Source organism: Tachyglossus aculeatus, chromosome 22, assembly GCF_015852505.1.
Source record: "Tachyglossus aculeatus isolate mTacAcu1 chromosome 22, mTacAcu1.pri, whole genome shotgun sequence".
Taxonomy (NCBI): domain Eukaryota; kingdom Metazoa; phylum Chordata; class Mammalia; order Monotremata; family Tachyglossidae; genus Tachyglossus; species Tachyglossus aculeatus.
In genome coordinates this window covers 1,795,021-1,809,843 of record NC_052087.1, presented here as the reverse complement: position 1 = coordinate 1,809,843, position 14,823 = coordinate 1,795,021, and the positions used below count along the sequence as shown (strand labels likewise).

Below are 14,823 nucleotides of genomic sequence, written 5' to 3'. Positions count from 1 at the left end.
AGCTCCTGCGAATATATCAGCTCTTCTGTCCGCTCACCGGGGCTGATTCTAGACTGTGAGCCCACTGTTGGGTAGGGACCGTCTCTATACATTGCCAACTTGTACTTCCCAAGCCCTTAGTACAGTGCTCTGCACCCACTAAGAGCTCAATAAATACGATTGAATGAATGAATGAATGAATGATTGTTTGCAGACGGGTGGACTCAAGAAGTACTACACCGACCTGGAAGCTTTCGCCATGTTGGCCGCGGCTTTCTGCCACGACATCGACCACCGGGGCACCAACAACCTGTACCAGATGAAGTACGTGGGGATCCGCCCTCTGGGCATCAGTCTACGGGCTTCCTCTTCCGGCCTGCCCCGTCTCCTCACTCTGGGGTTCAAAGCTCTCCGTCCCCTCGCCCCCTCCTACCTCACCCCCCTTCACTCCTTCTCCAGCCCAGACCGCACCCTCCACTCCTCTGCTGCTAACCTCCTCAACAGGCCTCGTTCTCACCCATCCCGCCGTCGACCCCCGGACCACGTCCTCTCCCTGGCCCGGAATGCCCTCCCTCCGCACATCCGCCAAGCTAGCTCTCTTCCTTCCTTCAAAGCCCTACTGAGAGCTCACCTCCTCCGGGAGGCCTTCCCACGCTGAGCCCCCTTTTTCCTCTCCTCCTCCCCATCCCCCCCACCCTACCCCCTTCCCCTCCCCACAGCACCCGTAGATATGTTTGTATAGATTTATCACCCTATTTATTTTACTTGTCCATATTTACTATTCTATTTATTTTGTTAATGATATGTATCTAGCTTTATTTTTATTTATTCTGGTGACTTGACAGCTGTCCACATGTTTTGTTTTGTCATCTGTCTCCCCCTTCTAGACTGTGAGCCCGCTGTTGGGTAGGGACCGTCTCTAGATGTTGCCGACTTGTACTTCCCAAGCGCTTAGTCCAGTGCTCTGTACACAGTAAGCACTCGATAAATACGATTGAATGAATGAATGAATGTCCCCCACCCGCCACCCTCATCTTGGTCATGGCTCTCTCCGGCTTAAGCATTCAGTCCCCGAGATATCCACTTTCCTCCTTTGTCTCTGTAAACTATTTCCATGTCAGTCTCCCTACCGAATTGCAAGCTACTGGAGAACAGGGTTTGGGTTGACTACCTCTACAGAGAAGCAGCATGGCTCAGTGGAAAGAGACCGGGCTTGGCAGTCAGAGGTCATGGGTTCGAATCCCAATTGTCGGCTGTGTGACTTTGGGCAAGTCACTTAACTTCTCTGTGCCTCAGTTACCCCATCTGGAAAATGGGGATTGAGACTGTGAGCTCCACGTGGGACAACCTGATCACCTTGTATCCTCCCCAGCGCTTAGAATAGTGCTTTGCACGTAGTAAGCGCTTAACAAATGCCATCATCATTATTATTATTATTGCATTCTCCCAAGCCCTTAGTATTGTGCTACAGGCAACTGTGAGAACACAAGTGAGCCCGTTGTTGGGTAGGGACCGTCTTTCTGTGTCGCCAACTTATACTTCCCAAGCGCTTAGTACAGTGCTCCGCACACAGTAAGCGCTCAATAACTACGATTGAATGAATGAATGAAAATGAGTGGTTGTCATGAGGTTGGCGATATCTGGCGGAACCGTTGTCTTCCTGACTTACACTTTCCCCTAGGTCATGTTGCTTCCCTAAGACATAAGTCCCCCCCAGCCCCCTTAACAAAGCCATCAGGCCCTTTCAGACATTCATGAAGTCTGGGTTGAAGCCACGGTCCGGGCCCTCGGCTGAATGTCAGGAGCGGGCACGTCACGTCTGATGCTACAGGTCTCGGGAAATCCCTCCACACGCTGCCTCCGGCCCGTCTTCTATTTGCCAATCCACGGTGGATGGTTTCTCCCCCAGGTCGGCTGCCCCTTTGGCGAGGCTCCATGGATCCTCCATTATGGAACGGCACCACCTGGAATACAGCAAGACTCTGCTACAGGATGAGGTTGGTCCTGACTCTTGAGCACGGGCTGGGGGGTCTCTCCCTTAGCATGGGGTAGACAGTCTCTCCCCAAGGGAGTGGGTTCGGGAGCGGATGAGGATTTTCCTCGCCAAAGGATGTGAATGGGAGGTCTTCCCCCACAGTGAAGGTGGGAATTCTCTCCCTTATAATGTGGAGGGGTGATCTCTTCCCCAGTACGTCTTTGATCGCTTCCTGGAGTGGTAGTAATAATGATAATGATGGCATTTTATTAAGCGCTTACTATGTGCAAAGCACTGTTCTAAGTGCCGGGAAGGTTACAAGGTGATCAGGTGGTCCCACAGGGGGCTCACAGTCTTCATCCCCATTTTACAGACGAGGGAACTGAGGCCCAGAGAAGTGAAGTGACTTGCCCAAAGTCACCCGGCTGACAATTGGCGGGGCCGGGATTTGAACCCGTGACATCTGACTCCAAAGCCCGGGCTCTTTCCACTGAGCCACGCTGCTTCTCTAGTAGCAGTACTAGTAATAATCATGATAATAACTGTGGTATTTGTTAAGCGCTTTCTATGTGCCAAGCACTCTACTAAGCGCTGGTGTGGATACAAACAAATCGGGTTGGACACAATCCCTGCCCCATGTGGGGCTCCCAGTCTCAATCCCCATTTTGCAGATGAGGCAACTGAGGCCCAGAGAAGTCAAGTGACTTGCACAAGGTCATGCAGCAGACGTGGCGGAGCCGGCATTCGGACCCATGACCTTCTGGCTTCCAAGCCTGCGCTCTACCCACTAGGCCAGCCTGCTCCTAGTAGTAGTAGTAATATTGAGGGCATCGCCCCACACAGCAATCCTCTGCTTGGCAAGTTCAACGAAAGCAAGCGCTTAGTCCAGTGCTCTGCACACAGTAAGCGCTCAAAAAATACGATTGAATGAATGCATTTCCTGTCCACGCACACAGAAAAACTTGCCCTCCAATATGGTCACAAGCCGTGAAGTCGGAATTAATGAAAGCGAACGCTCATCAAATATTCATCTCTCCATGAATACTGAAGAAGAGTTTGCCCACGATGGAGCTGTGCGTTTCTTAGGCTGCCTCTGGGATGAGGTTTTAGAAGGGGGAGGGAAGAAACGACGGCCTAAGGAACGACGAAGGGTTGGATTGGAGTGAGGCGGGGGGGGGCGAGAAATGGCGGCCTAAGGAATGATGAAAGGTTGGATTGGAGTGAGGTGGGGAGGGGAGAGGCAAAGTTAGGGCTTGGGACAGCAGATGGAAAGAAGGTGGGAAAAAGAGGGAGTGTAGAGAGAAATGAGCCCCCATCAACTCACCCCTGACCATCACCGCCGTCCCCTTCCCACGGCCTCAGCCAAATGTGGTGTGTTGGAAACCCCGCTCCACCATGGGAAAACTTCCCTTCATTCTTGACCGGTCCTGATCCTGACAATGTCTCCCCAGCCGCTCTCCTCGGGGTGTGTTCAACTTCTCTCACTTCCCAAGACTCGTTGGGAATTTGTACTTCCCAAGCACTTAGTACAGTGCTCTGCACACAGTAAGCACTCCATGAATACGATTGAAGGAACGAATGAAAGACTCACTGGGAAAGGGAAAGGAGTGGGCTGCTTGATCTCCAAGGCCACTTTCACACAATTCCACCTCCTCCATCCCTCTCTTTTCCTTCCTTTCAAGCCCATTTCATCCACCTCTACCAACCAATCTAGTTGCTGGTCACACTCATCTATCCCTCACCCTCCCACCCCCAGGGCCCCTCCTGACTGAATCACTTTGATCCCTCTCTCGCATTTCTTCTCTCTTTCGCCATCCCGACATCAATCCTTGGAGATTTCAAAAGCTGTAGATGTCTCCAGTCACCCTTCCACTGTCGACTTCCTCTCACTCCTCAACGCCAATGACCTCCTGCCCCCCTCCATGCCACCCATTCGCCAACCAGAGCGCCCACTTGATCTCATCATCTCTAGTGCTACTATTCTATTTCTTTTGTTAATGATGTGCATCTAGCTTTATTTCTATTTATTCTGATGACTTGACCCCTGTCCACATGTTTCGTTTTGTCATCTGTCTCCCCCTTCTAGACTGTGAGCTCGTTCTTGGGTAGGGACCGTCTCTCTATATTGTTGACTAGGACTTCCCAAGCGCTTGGTACAGTGCTCTGCACACAGTAAGTGCTCAATAAATATGATTTAAATGAATAGTAATTGCACGGTCTGTACCCTCACCAACCCTGAAATTCCTCCCCTGGAACACGTTCTCATCACCTGCTCTCTCTCCCACACAACGACTCTCCGCGAATCTCTCCTGTCCCCCCACGGAGACATCCTTTGGCCCCGTCCAATAATTCTAAAGCCATTATGTCCCATTTTGTTCCCCTACCCACACTTCCTTCTCTTGACACACAAATTGGCGCTCTCAATGCCGCCCTCTCCATTGAACTCAACTCCCTCATTCCCCTACCCCTCTGCCGATCGTGTACCACTACAGAGAAGCAGCGTGGCTCAGTGGAAAGAGCCCGGGCTTTGGAGTCAGAAGTTGTGGGTTCAAGTCCCGGCTCTGCCACTTGTCAATCAATCAATCAATCGTATTTACTGAGCACTTACTGTGTGCAGAGCACTGTGCTAAGTGCTTGGGAAGTACAAGTTGGTTGTCAGCTGGGTGACTTTGGGCAAGTCACTTCATTCTCTGGGCCTCACTGGGTAAAATGAGGATGAAGACCGTGAGCCCCCCGCGGGGCAACCTGATCACCTTGTAACCTCCCCAGCTCTTAGAACAGTGCTTTGCACATAGTAAGTGCTTAATAAATGCCATTATTATTATTATTATTATTATTCTTAAGGAGAAGGAAGGGGGAGAGGGAGGAGAGGGAGGCCAGACCAGAGGAGGCTGCTTTAGTGCTCGCCCTTGGGCTATGTCCTCCAGCTGAGTGTGGTCGACAATATTACCGGTCCAGCCAGTCCGGATGGCAAGCAGATCCCAGTTATTCCCATGCTTCCCTGAGCGGCTCTGAGATTCTCCCAGAATTCCCTCACCAATTTTGCGTTCAGCAAGAATATGCCAGTGAGGCATGCTGGACCGTACTAAGCGCTTAGTACAGTGCTCTGCACGCAGTAAGCGCTCAGTAAATACGATTGAATTGAATGGATCATCGTCTCCAGCCTTTCCCGCTCCCCTCTGCGGCCAGGCCAGGCCGAGCAGCGGGAGGGCCCGGGAGGGACCAGTCCCAAGGGCCGACGCTTGCTGCCCAACCCAAACGCCGCGCCAACCGCCCGCTGTCCACCCTGCAGAGCCTGAACATTTTCCAGAACCTCAACAAGCGCCAGTTTGAAACCGTGATTCATTTATTTGAAGTGGCCATCATAGCGACGGACCTGGCGTTGTATTTCAAGTAAGTGAAAGGCCCTGGCCCTTGCCCCTGATCTGTCCCTGCTCCTGCCCCTGACTGGCCTGGCCTCGCTTCCTGTCTTCCGCAGGAAGAGAACCATGTTCCAGAAGATCGTCGATGCCTGTGAGAAGTTGGACACAGAGGAAGAGGCCATCAAATACGTATCGACCGATCCAACCAAAAAGGAAGTTATAATGTAGGTACTCGGCCCCTACTGAGAGCTCACCTCCTCCAAGAGGCCTTCCCAGACTGGGCCCCCTTTTTCCTCTCCTCCTCCCCATCCCTACCTCCTTCCCCTCCCCACAGCACCTGTATATGTTTGTACAGATTTATTACTCTATTCTAATTATTTTGTTAATGAGGTGCATCTAGCTATAATTCTATTTGTTCTGACGACTTGACACCCGTCCACGTGTTTTGTTTTGCCGTCTGTCTCCCCCTTCTAGACTGTGAGCCCGTTGTCGGGTAGGGACCGTCTCTCTATGTTGCCAACTTGGACTTCCCAAGTGCTTAGTCCAGTGCTCTGCACACAGTAAGCGCTCAATAGATACGATTGAATGAAATGCTCCCCTGGAAATCATGCTACGCCTGGCTGTGGACTGGTGTTTTCTAATTCTAAGTGGTGCTGACTGGTGTTAGATGGTCCTAGCTGGCCTTGGCTGGCCCTGGCTACCTCTGGCTGGTGTGCGTTGGCCCTGGCTGGCCCTGGCTGGTTTGGGCTAGCCCTCGCTGGTGCTGAGGGGGCCTGATTGGTGCTTGGTGGTCCTGGGTGGCCCCGATGGGTGTTGGATGACTGGCTCGTGTTGGCTGGCCCCGGCTGGCCATGGATGGCTGGCTCCGGCTGGCAGTGGCCAGTGGTGACTGGCATGGGCTTGCCCTGGCTAGTGGTTGTTGTGGGATGTGGCCCAGGGTTGCCCCTGACTTGGATTTCTCCCTCCACAGGGCGATGATGATGACTGGGTGTGATCTGTCGGCCATCACGAAGCCGTGGGAGGTTCAGAGCCAGGTGGGCACCCGCAAGGCCATACTTGCCTCCCTCTGGCCTCACTGGGCTGATCTGGGGACGGGTCAGCTCTCCCAGCCTGCCCTGGCAGCAGGAGGTCCCAGCCCCCAGCCCTCCAGGCTCTGGGGCCGTCCAGGTTCCCAGCCACAGCCGAAGGGGTCCAAACCGCCCTCGGAAGGGCCACTTTCAGTTCGAATGAGGCTAGATTTGCGGAGCAGGACTGGCTGCTGCTTCCTCTCTGGGCCTCCGCTCTGGCCAGCAGTGGGGAGAAGTAGTAGCAGTAATAGTAGTAGTAGAAGTAAGGCTGTCCATCCCCTCGCCCCCTCCTACCTCGCCTCCCTTCTCTCCTTCTCCAGCCCAGCCCGCACCCTCCGCTCCTCTGCCACCGCTCACCTCCTTGCCGGGCCTCGTTCTCGCCCGTCCCGCCGTCGACCCCTGGCCCACGTCCTCCCCCAGCCCGGAATGCCCTCCCTCCGCACATCCGCACATCTGCTCTCTTCCTCCCTTCAAAGCCCTACTGAGAGCTCACCTCCTCCGGGAGGCCTTCTGAGCCCCCTTTTTCCTCTCCCCCTCCCCATCCCCCCCCCACCCTACCTCCTTCCCAGCACAGCACCTGTATATCTGTTTGTACAGATTTATTACTCTATTTATTTTACTTGTCCATATTTACTATTCTATTTATTTTGTCAATGATGTGCATCTGGCTTTACTTCTATTTATTCTGATGACTTGACACCTGACAACATGCTTTGTTTTGTCGTCTGTCTCCCCCTTCTAGACTGTGAGCCCGTTGTCGGGTAGGGACCATCTCTATATGTTGCCGACTTGGACTTCCCAAGCGCTTAGTACAGTGCTCTGCACACAGTAAGCGCTCGATAAATACGATTGAATGAATGAAAGTAGTAGTTAGATGTAATAGTAGCAGCAGCAGTAGTATTAGGAGGAGGAGTTATTCATTCATTCATTCAATCAATCGTATTCATTGAGTGCTTATTGGAAGCGCACAGGCCTGAGAATTAGGGGCTCTGCTTTGGGCAAGCCATTTAATTTGTCTGTGCCTCAGTTTCCTCATCTGTAAAATGGGGATTCAATACCTGTTCTCCCTCATTCATTCATTCAATCGTATTTATTGAGCGCTTACTGTGTGCAGAGTACTGTACTAAGTGCTTGGAAAGTACCAGTTGACAACATATAGAGACGGTCCCTCCCCGACAACGGGCTCGCAGTCTAGAATGGGGAGACAGACAACAAAACAAAACATGTATATGGGTGTCAAAATCATCAGAATAAATGGAATTATAGCTATTCTCCCAAGACTGAGCCCCAGACCAATCTGATTCTCTTCTATCTACTCCAGCGCTTAGTAGAGTGCTTGGCACAGAGTAAGCACTATACAGATACCACTATGACATTATGTGCAACTGTGAGGCATTAGGGACGGAAAGAGAGACTTGTCAGGGAAGGCTTCCTGGAGGAGACGTGATTTTAGGAGGGCTTTGTGGCTCAGTGGAAAGAGCCCGGGCTTCGGAGTCAGAGGTCATGGGTTCGAATCCCAGCTCTGCCACATGTCTGCTGTGTGACCTTGGGTGAGCCACTCCACTTCTCTGGGCCTCAGCGACCTCCTCTGCAAAATGGGGATTAAGATTGGGAGCCCCCCGTGGGACAACCTGATCACCTTGTATCACTCCACCCAGCACTTAGAACAGCACATAGTAAGCACTTAATAAATGTCATTATCATTATTATTATTGTTTGAAGATGTTGAAGTGGGGAGGTGAGAGAGAGAGGGAGGACAGGCAGTGGAGAAGGCAGGGAAATGGAGGGCTAAGAGAATGTGGCCCTTTTTTCTGGTCCCTGCACACGCCCCTACCCCACCTCCTTTCCTCCTTCACTTGTCCCTCCACCACAGACCACCGTTGAGCCCCAAGATCCCCACACTTTCCCGGATTCTCGGACACCCGGGCTGGGAGGGCTCCTCCGGATGGGCCCCACTGACGCTGGGCTCCAGTGAGCCAAGCCTCCGTTTCCCGCAGGTGGCCCTCATGGTGGCTAATGAATTCTGGGAGCAGGGAGACCTGGAGCGGACGGTTCTCCAGCAGCAGCCCATCGTAAGGACCTTCCGCGCCACGTGCGAGCTTCCGTCCCCGCCTCGGGGAAGTGGGGAACCATCCAGAGGGGCGGCTGGACCTCTGGAGGACAATAACAATAATAATAGTAATAATGATGGCATTTATTAAGCGCTTACTATGTGCAAAGCACTGTTCTAAGTGCTGAGGGGGACAGGGAATATCCAGAATGATGAACGATCTGATTCCTCCAAAGGTCCCAGCGCCCCTGTCATAGACCAGGGGTGGAGGGCTGGGTGGGCCAGGGGATCAGAGGTCGGGGGGGGGGTCTAGTCACTAGCGGGGCTCCTCATTCCAGCGGCGCTCAGTCAAGCCGGTCACGAGCGACCGCAGGGGTCCGGCTCACAAGGTCCCTCGCCTTTTGGGGCTAAAGGGGAACTTCTCCCCCCACCCAGCCCATGATGGACAGAAAGAAAGGAGATGAACTCCCGAAGCTTCAGGTTGGATTCATTGACTTCGTGTGCACTTTTGTGTACCAGGTGATGCTACTTTCCCCCGTTCTCTATAACGCCAATGCCGGGAGGCCTCCGTCCCCCCAAACCGCTCCCTCACCTCTGCCCTGATCCTCCCCGCCCCGGCCCGGGGACCCTGGGGGTAGGGGGCATCGACCTCCGGCCTCACACGGAACTGGAAATGGCCCCGGCAGGAATTCTCCAGGTTCCACAGGGAGATCACACCCATGCTGGACGGGCTGCAGACTAACAGGGTGGAGTGGAAATCCCGGGCGGACGAATATGACGCCAAGGTGAAGATGTTGGAAGAAGAGAAGAAAAGGCAGGAGGAGGAAGCAGCCAAAAAAGGTAAGAGGCTCCGGAATCTTCTCCTCTCATCAGGCTCCCATCCAACCCTCCAGGACGGCCTTCCCGCCCCTCTTCCCTTATATTTATTCTAATTATTTTATTTTGTTCATATGTTTTGTCTTGTCGTCTGTCTCCCCCTTCTAGCCTGTGAGCCCGCCGTTGGGTAGGGACCGTCTCTAGATGTTGCCGACTTGGACTTCCCAAGTGCTTAGTACAGTGCTCCGCACACAGTAAGCGCTCAATAAAGATGATTGAATGAATGAATGAATGAACTCCTGGTCCCCTGAGCCCGGAGGGAGTATATCTGCCCGCCCTTAAGAAAACAGGATTTCAAAGACCTGAGGAGTCTCCCCCATCGCCCTGCTCAACCGGTGTGCCAGAACAGCTTCTGAAGGACTAATAATAACAATTATGGTATTTGTTAAGCACTTACTATATGCCAAGCACTGGGGTGGAGACAATGTAAGCAGATTGGACTTAGTCCCTGTCCCACAGGGCGTTCTCAATATGAGGTGGAGGGTGAACAGGAACAGAATCCCCAATTTACAGAAGAGGAAACAAAGGCCCAGAGAAGGTGAGTGATATTCAAGCGCTTAGTACAGTGCTCTGCACACAGTAAGCGCTCAATAAATACGATTGAATGAATGAAGTTCACACAGCAGACAAGCGGGGAAGCCAAGATTAGAGCTCGGGCGTTCTAACTCTCACCCCTGCCCCATGGTCTTTCACTAGGCCACGCTACTTCCCAAAGCTTCCGCCTCTCCATGGGGTAAGTGTCGCCCTGAGCTGGCCGAGAAGCGGCGTGGCTCAGTGGAAAGCACCCGGGCTTCGGAGTCAGAGGTCACAGGTTCAAACCCCGGCTCCGCCGATTGTCAGCTGCGTGGCTTTGGGCAAGTCACTCGCCTTCTCCGGGCCTCAGTTCCCTCATCTGGAAAATGGGGATGAAGACTGGGAGCCCCCCGTGGGACCGCCTGCTCAATTTGTAACCTCCCCAACGCTTAGAACGGTGCTTTGCACATAGTAAGCGCTTAATAAATGCTGTCATTATTATTATTTTTCTCCGCTCCACCATCCCTCCCCAGGACCCCTCTGTCTCATACCCGGACATCAAATAGAGGCACTGAACTGGTTGAAGGGGACATGGCCTCCATCCTTTGGGAAGTCCAGTCCCTGTCCTTTTTGGGCCAACTGTCCTCCCCCTCCAGCCTCCCCTCTCTCTTCCCGTCCCCCTGCTTCTCTCCCTCTCTCTCCGTAGTCTCACCTGACTTCGGGCAGTTGGCGTGGATGTAGTACGGTCGGACAGTTATGGTAATAATCCTAATAACTGTGGTATTTGTTGAGCACTTCTATTGTGATGCTATTTATTACTTTAGCATTTGCTAAGCACTCGGGTTGGTACAATACAATCAGGTCAGTCATGGGGCTCCCCGTTTAAGGGGGAGCCCTTAGCCATCCCCACGCCGGGCTGACCAGAACCCCACAGAGTGTGGGATGCAGGCCATATTCATTCATTCATTCATTCAATCATATTTATTGAGCACTTACTGTGTGCAGAGCACTGTACTAAGCGCTTGGGAAGTACAGGTTGGCAACATATAGAGACGGTCCCTACCCAAAAGTGGGCTCACAGCCATATCTGGGGCTGTACAGGTTGGCAACATATAGAGACGGTCCCTACCCAAAAGTGGGCTCACAGCCATATCTGGGGCTGATCCGTCCACCGCCGGTCACGGCTTCAGGGAGGCCTGATCTCTACCTCCATGCCATCCCCTGCCAACCCCAGCGCTTAGAACAGTGTTTTGCACATAGTAAGCGCTTAACAAATGCCATTATTATTATCATTATTATTATTATTATTATTATTATTATCATTATTATCCCCAGCCCCTCAGGGCCTTTCTCCATCGACCCCTCTATAAACACCCCCTCAGTCAGTGAGCAGCTCCCACAGTCCCGGCGCTACAAGCCAGGCCAGGAGAAGCAGCGGGGCTCAGCGGAAAGAGCCCGGGCTTGGGAGTCGGTAGGGCGTGGGTTCTAATCCCGCCTCTATCACTTGTCAGCTGGGTGACTTCAGGCAAGTCACTTCACTTCTCTGGGCCTCAGTTACTTCATCTGTAAAACGGGGATGAAGACTGTGAGCCCCACGTGGGACAACGTGATTACCTTGTGGAGAAGCAGCGTGGCTTAGCAGAAAGAGCCCAGGTTTGGGAGTCGGAGGGCATGGGTTCTAATCCTGCCTCTATCACTTGTCAGCTATGTGACTTTGGGCAAGTCACTTCATGTCTCTGTGCCTCAGTTACTTCATCTGTAAAACGGTGATGAAGACTGTGAGCCCCATGTGGGACAACGTGATTACCTTGTAGAGAAGCAGCGTGGCTTAGCAGAAAGAGCCCGGGCTTGGCAGTCGGAGGGTGTGGGTTCTAATCCCGCCTCTATCACTTGTCAGCTGGGTGACTTTGGGCAAGTCACTTCACTTCTCTGGGCCTCAGTTACTTCATCTGTAAAATGGGGATGAAGACTGTGAGCCCCATGGGGGACAATCTGATTACCTTGTAGAGAAGCAGCGTGGTTCAGCGGAAAGAGGCCAGGCTTTGGAGTCAGAGTCACGGGTTCAAATTCCAGTTTTGCCAATTGTCAGCTGGGTGACTTTGGGCAAGTCACTTCACTTCTCTGGGCCTCAGTGACCTCATCTGTTAAATGGGGATGAAGACTGTAAGCCCCCTGTGGGACAACCTGATCACCCTGTAACCTCCCCAGCACTTAGTAAAGTGCTTTGCACATAGTAACCACTTAATAAATGCCATTATTATTAGTAGTATTGTTACCCCAGGGCTTAGAACAGTGCTTGGCACATAGTAAGCGCTTAACAAATGCCATCATTACTATTCTCAGTACTAACCAGAACAATGATGAATAGGGTACTTGTTAAAATCTTATTATGGGCCAAGCACTGTGCTAAGCACTGGGGTCGATACAAGATGAGAAGATTGGACTGCAGAGACAACTCAGTGCTCTGAATAATAATAATAATAATAATAATGGCATTTATTAAGCACTTATGTGCAAAGCACTGTTCTAAGCGCTGGAGTAAAACAACAGGGAGTAGTTATAACAGTAATGGTATTTTTAAGCACTAACAGTGTGCAAAGCACTGTTCTAAGCGCTAGAGTAAAGCAACAGGGAGTAGTTATAACAGTAATGGTATTTTTAAGCACTAACGGTATGCACAACACTGTACTAATTGCCGGAAAAGAATGTACCAGTGGAAATCAGACACAGACCCAATCCCTCTAGGAATGCAAAATTTTTACCTTGCTTCTCCCAAGGAGCGTGGGTGATGGGGTGGGGGTGGGGGGATAGTTGGGAGGAGTAGGGGTGGGTGAGATGGGGTCAGAGAAGCAGCGTGACTCAGTGGAAAGAGCTCGGGCTTTGGAGCCAGAGGTCATGGGTTCCAATCCCGGCTCCGCCACTTGTCAGCTGTGTGACTTTGGGCAAGCCACTTCACTTCTCTGGGCCTCAGTTACCTCATCTGTCAAATGGGGATGAAGACTGGGAGCCCCCCGTGGGACAACCTGATCACCTTGTAACCTCCCCGGCGCTTAGAACAGTGCTTGGCACGTAGTAAGCGCTTCATAAATGCCATCATTAGTATTATTATGGGGTCACTGGGGGTGGGAGGCTGGAACGGGAGGAGGTGGGCTGAGTGGACCTGAGTTGGATTGGGGGTGCCGTACGGGGGTGAGATGGGGAGCTGGAGGTTCTGTTTGGGAAACAGCAGCCCAGGGTTGTCTGGTCTGTGGTCTGGTCTGCTCTGTGAGGACAGAAATGGGAGAGGAAACGAGGGTAGGGGAAGAAGAAGAAAAGGGGTGGCCTTCTCCTCCTCTTCTTCTTCCCACTTAATAATAATAATGATGGCATTTATCCCTGAGCCCGGCTGGTCCACCCTCCCGCTCATCCCCGGCCGGAGTCCGCTCCAGGAGCCGTCTCCCAGCACAGGGACACTCTTCATTCATTCAGTTGTATTTATTGAGCATTTTCTGTGTGCAGAGCGCTGGACTAAGCGCTTGGGAAGTACGCTCTTCCCACAGGTGGCTGGGGGGCAGGAGCGGCCATTTCTGTGAGGACAGAAATGGGAGAGGAAATGAGGGTAGGGGAAGAAGAAGAAAAGGGGTGGCCTTCTCCTCCTCTTCTTCCCACTTAATAATAATAATAATGATGGCATTTATTAAGCACTTACTATGTGCAAAGCACTGTTCTAAGTGCTGGGGTGGTTACAAGGTGATCAGGTTGTCCCACGGGGGGCTCACGGTCTTCATCCCCATTTTCCAGATGAGGGAACTGAGGCCCAGAGAAGTGAAGGGACTTGCCCAAAGTCACACAGCTGACAAGTGGTGGAGCTGGGATTTGAACCCATGACCTCCGACTCCAAAGCCCGGGCTCTTTCCACTGAACTGAGCTGCTTTTCTATTCTCTATTAATAATAATAATAATAATAATAATAATAATAATAATGGCATTTATTAAGCGCTTACTATGTGCCAAGCACTGTTCTAAGTGCTGGGGAGGTTACAAGGTCATCAGGTTGTCCCACGGGGGGCCTCACATTAATCCCCATTTTACAGATGAGGAAACTGAGGCCCAGAGAAGTGAAGTGACTTGCCCAAAGTTACACAGCTGACAAGTGGCGGAGCCGGGATTTGAACCCATGACCTCCGACTCCAAAGCCCAGGCTCTTTCCGCTGAGCCGCGCTGCTTCTCTATTCTCTCTTCTACTTCTCTATTCTCTATTCTCTATTCTACTTCTCTTTCCCCCACCCCACCAGAAGTCGCGGTGCATATAAATACACACATACACATACGCAGTACACACACAAACGCACACAGGCACACACATAGACATACATGCAGGGGCACCTACACAGGCACAGAGTCACATGCACCTAAAATTAAACTAAGGAAGTGGAATGTGCACACAGACACACGGACTCTGACACATATTCCCAATTACACAACGGCACCCTCATATTCATTCATTCAGTCGTATCTATTGAGCACTTACCGTGTGCAGAGCACTGTACTAAGCCCTTAACTTACGCAAAGACAGGCCAGGCACACTCACACACTGGCGCCCATAAATGAACACAGATGCTCATCCAGACACCAGCCCCTAAAACACACAGAGGAATGCAAACACACACGCACATATGTAAACCCAGACCCTGGCACCCACACACATGCCCACAAACACAAACACACACACACAAAAAAGAAGCATGCACATACCAGGCACTGGCGCACACTAATGCACCCACAACCCAGACTTACAAACACAGAGATACGCACAGATGCACACATCCACACACGCCCCACCGGTCCACCCAGATAATAATAATAATAATAACGATGGCATTTATTAAGCGCTTACTATGTGCAAAGCACTGTTCTAAGCGCAGGGTTGCTCCACGGGGGGCTCACAGCCTGAATCCCCATTTGACAGATGAGGGAACTGAGGTCCAGAGAAGCGAAGTGACTTGCCCAAAGTCTCCCAGC

At 51.9% G+C, this 14,823-nt stretch overlaps 1 protein-coding gene across 1 annotated transcript in view; it reads left to right on the top strand.

Annotated features, from left to right (window-relative positions):
* PDE6C (phosphodiesterase 6C) overlaps positions 1-14,823 on the top strand; it is a 53,604-nt gene that overhangs the window by 27,472 nt on the left and 11,309 nt on the right. Inside the window, exons 14-21 of the mRNA XM_038764782.1 lie at positions 194-303; positions 1,889-1,976; positions 5,247-5,347; positions 5,433-5,540; positions 6,287-6,350; positions 8,381-8,455; positions 8,869-8,952; positions 9,120-9,273. Coding sequence (XP_038620710.1) covers positions 194-303; positions 1,889-1,976; positions 5,247-5,347; positions 5,433-5,540; positions 6,287-6,350; positions 8,381-8,455; positions 8,869-8,952; positions 9,120-9,273 — 784 coding nt within the window. The remainder of the gene's footprint in view (positions 1-193; positions 304-1,888; positions 1,977-5,246; positions 5,348-5,432; positions 5,541-6,286; positions 6,351-8,380; positions 8,456-8,868; positions 8,953-9,119; positions 9,274-14,823) is intronic.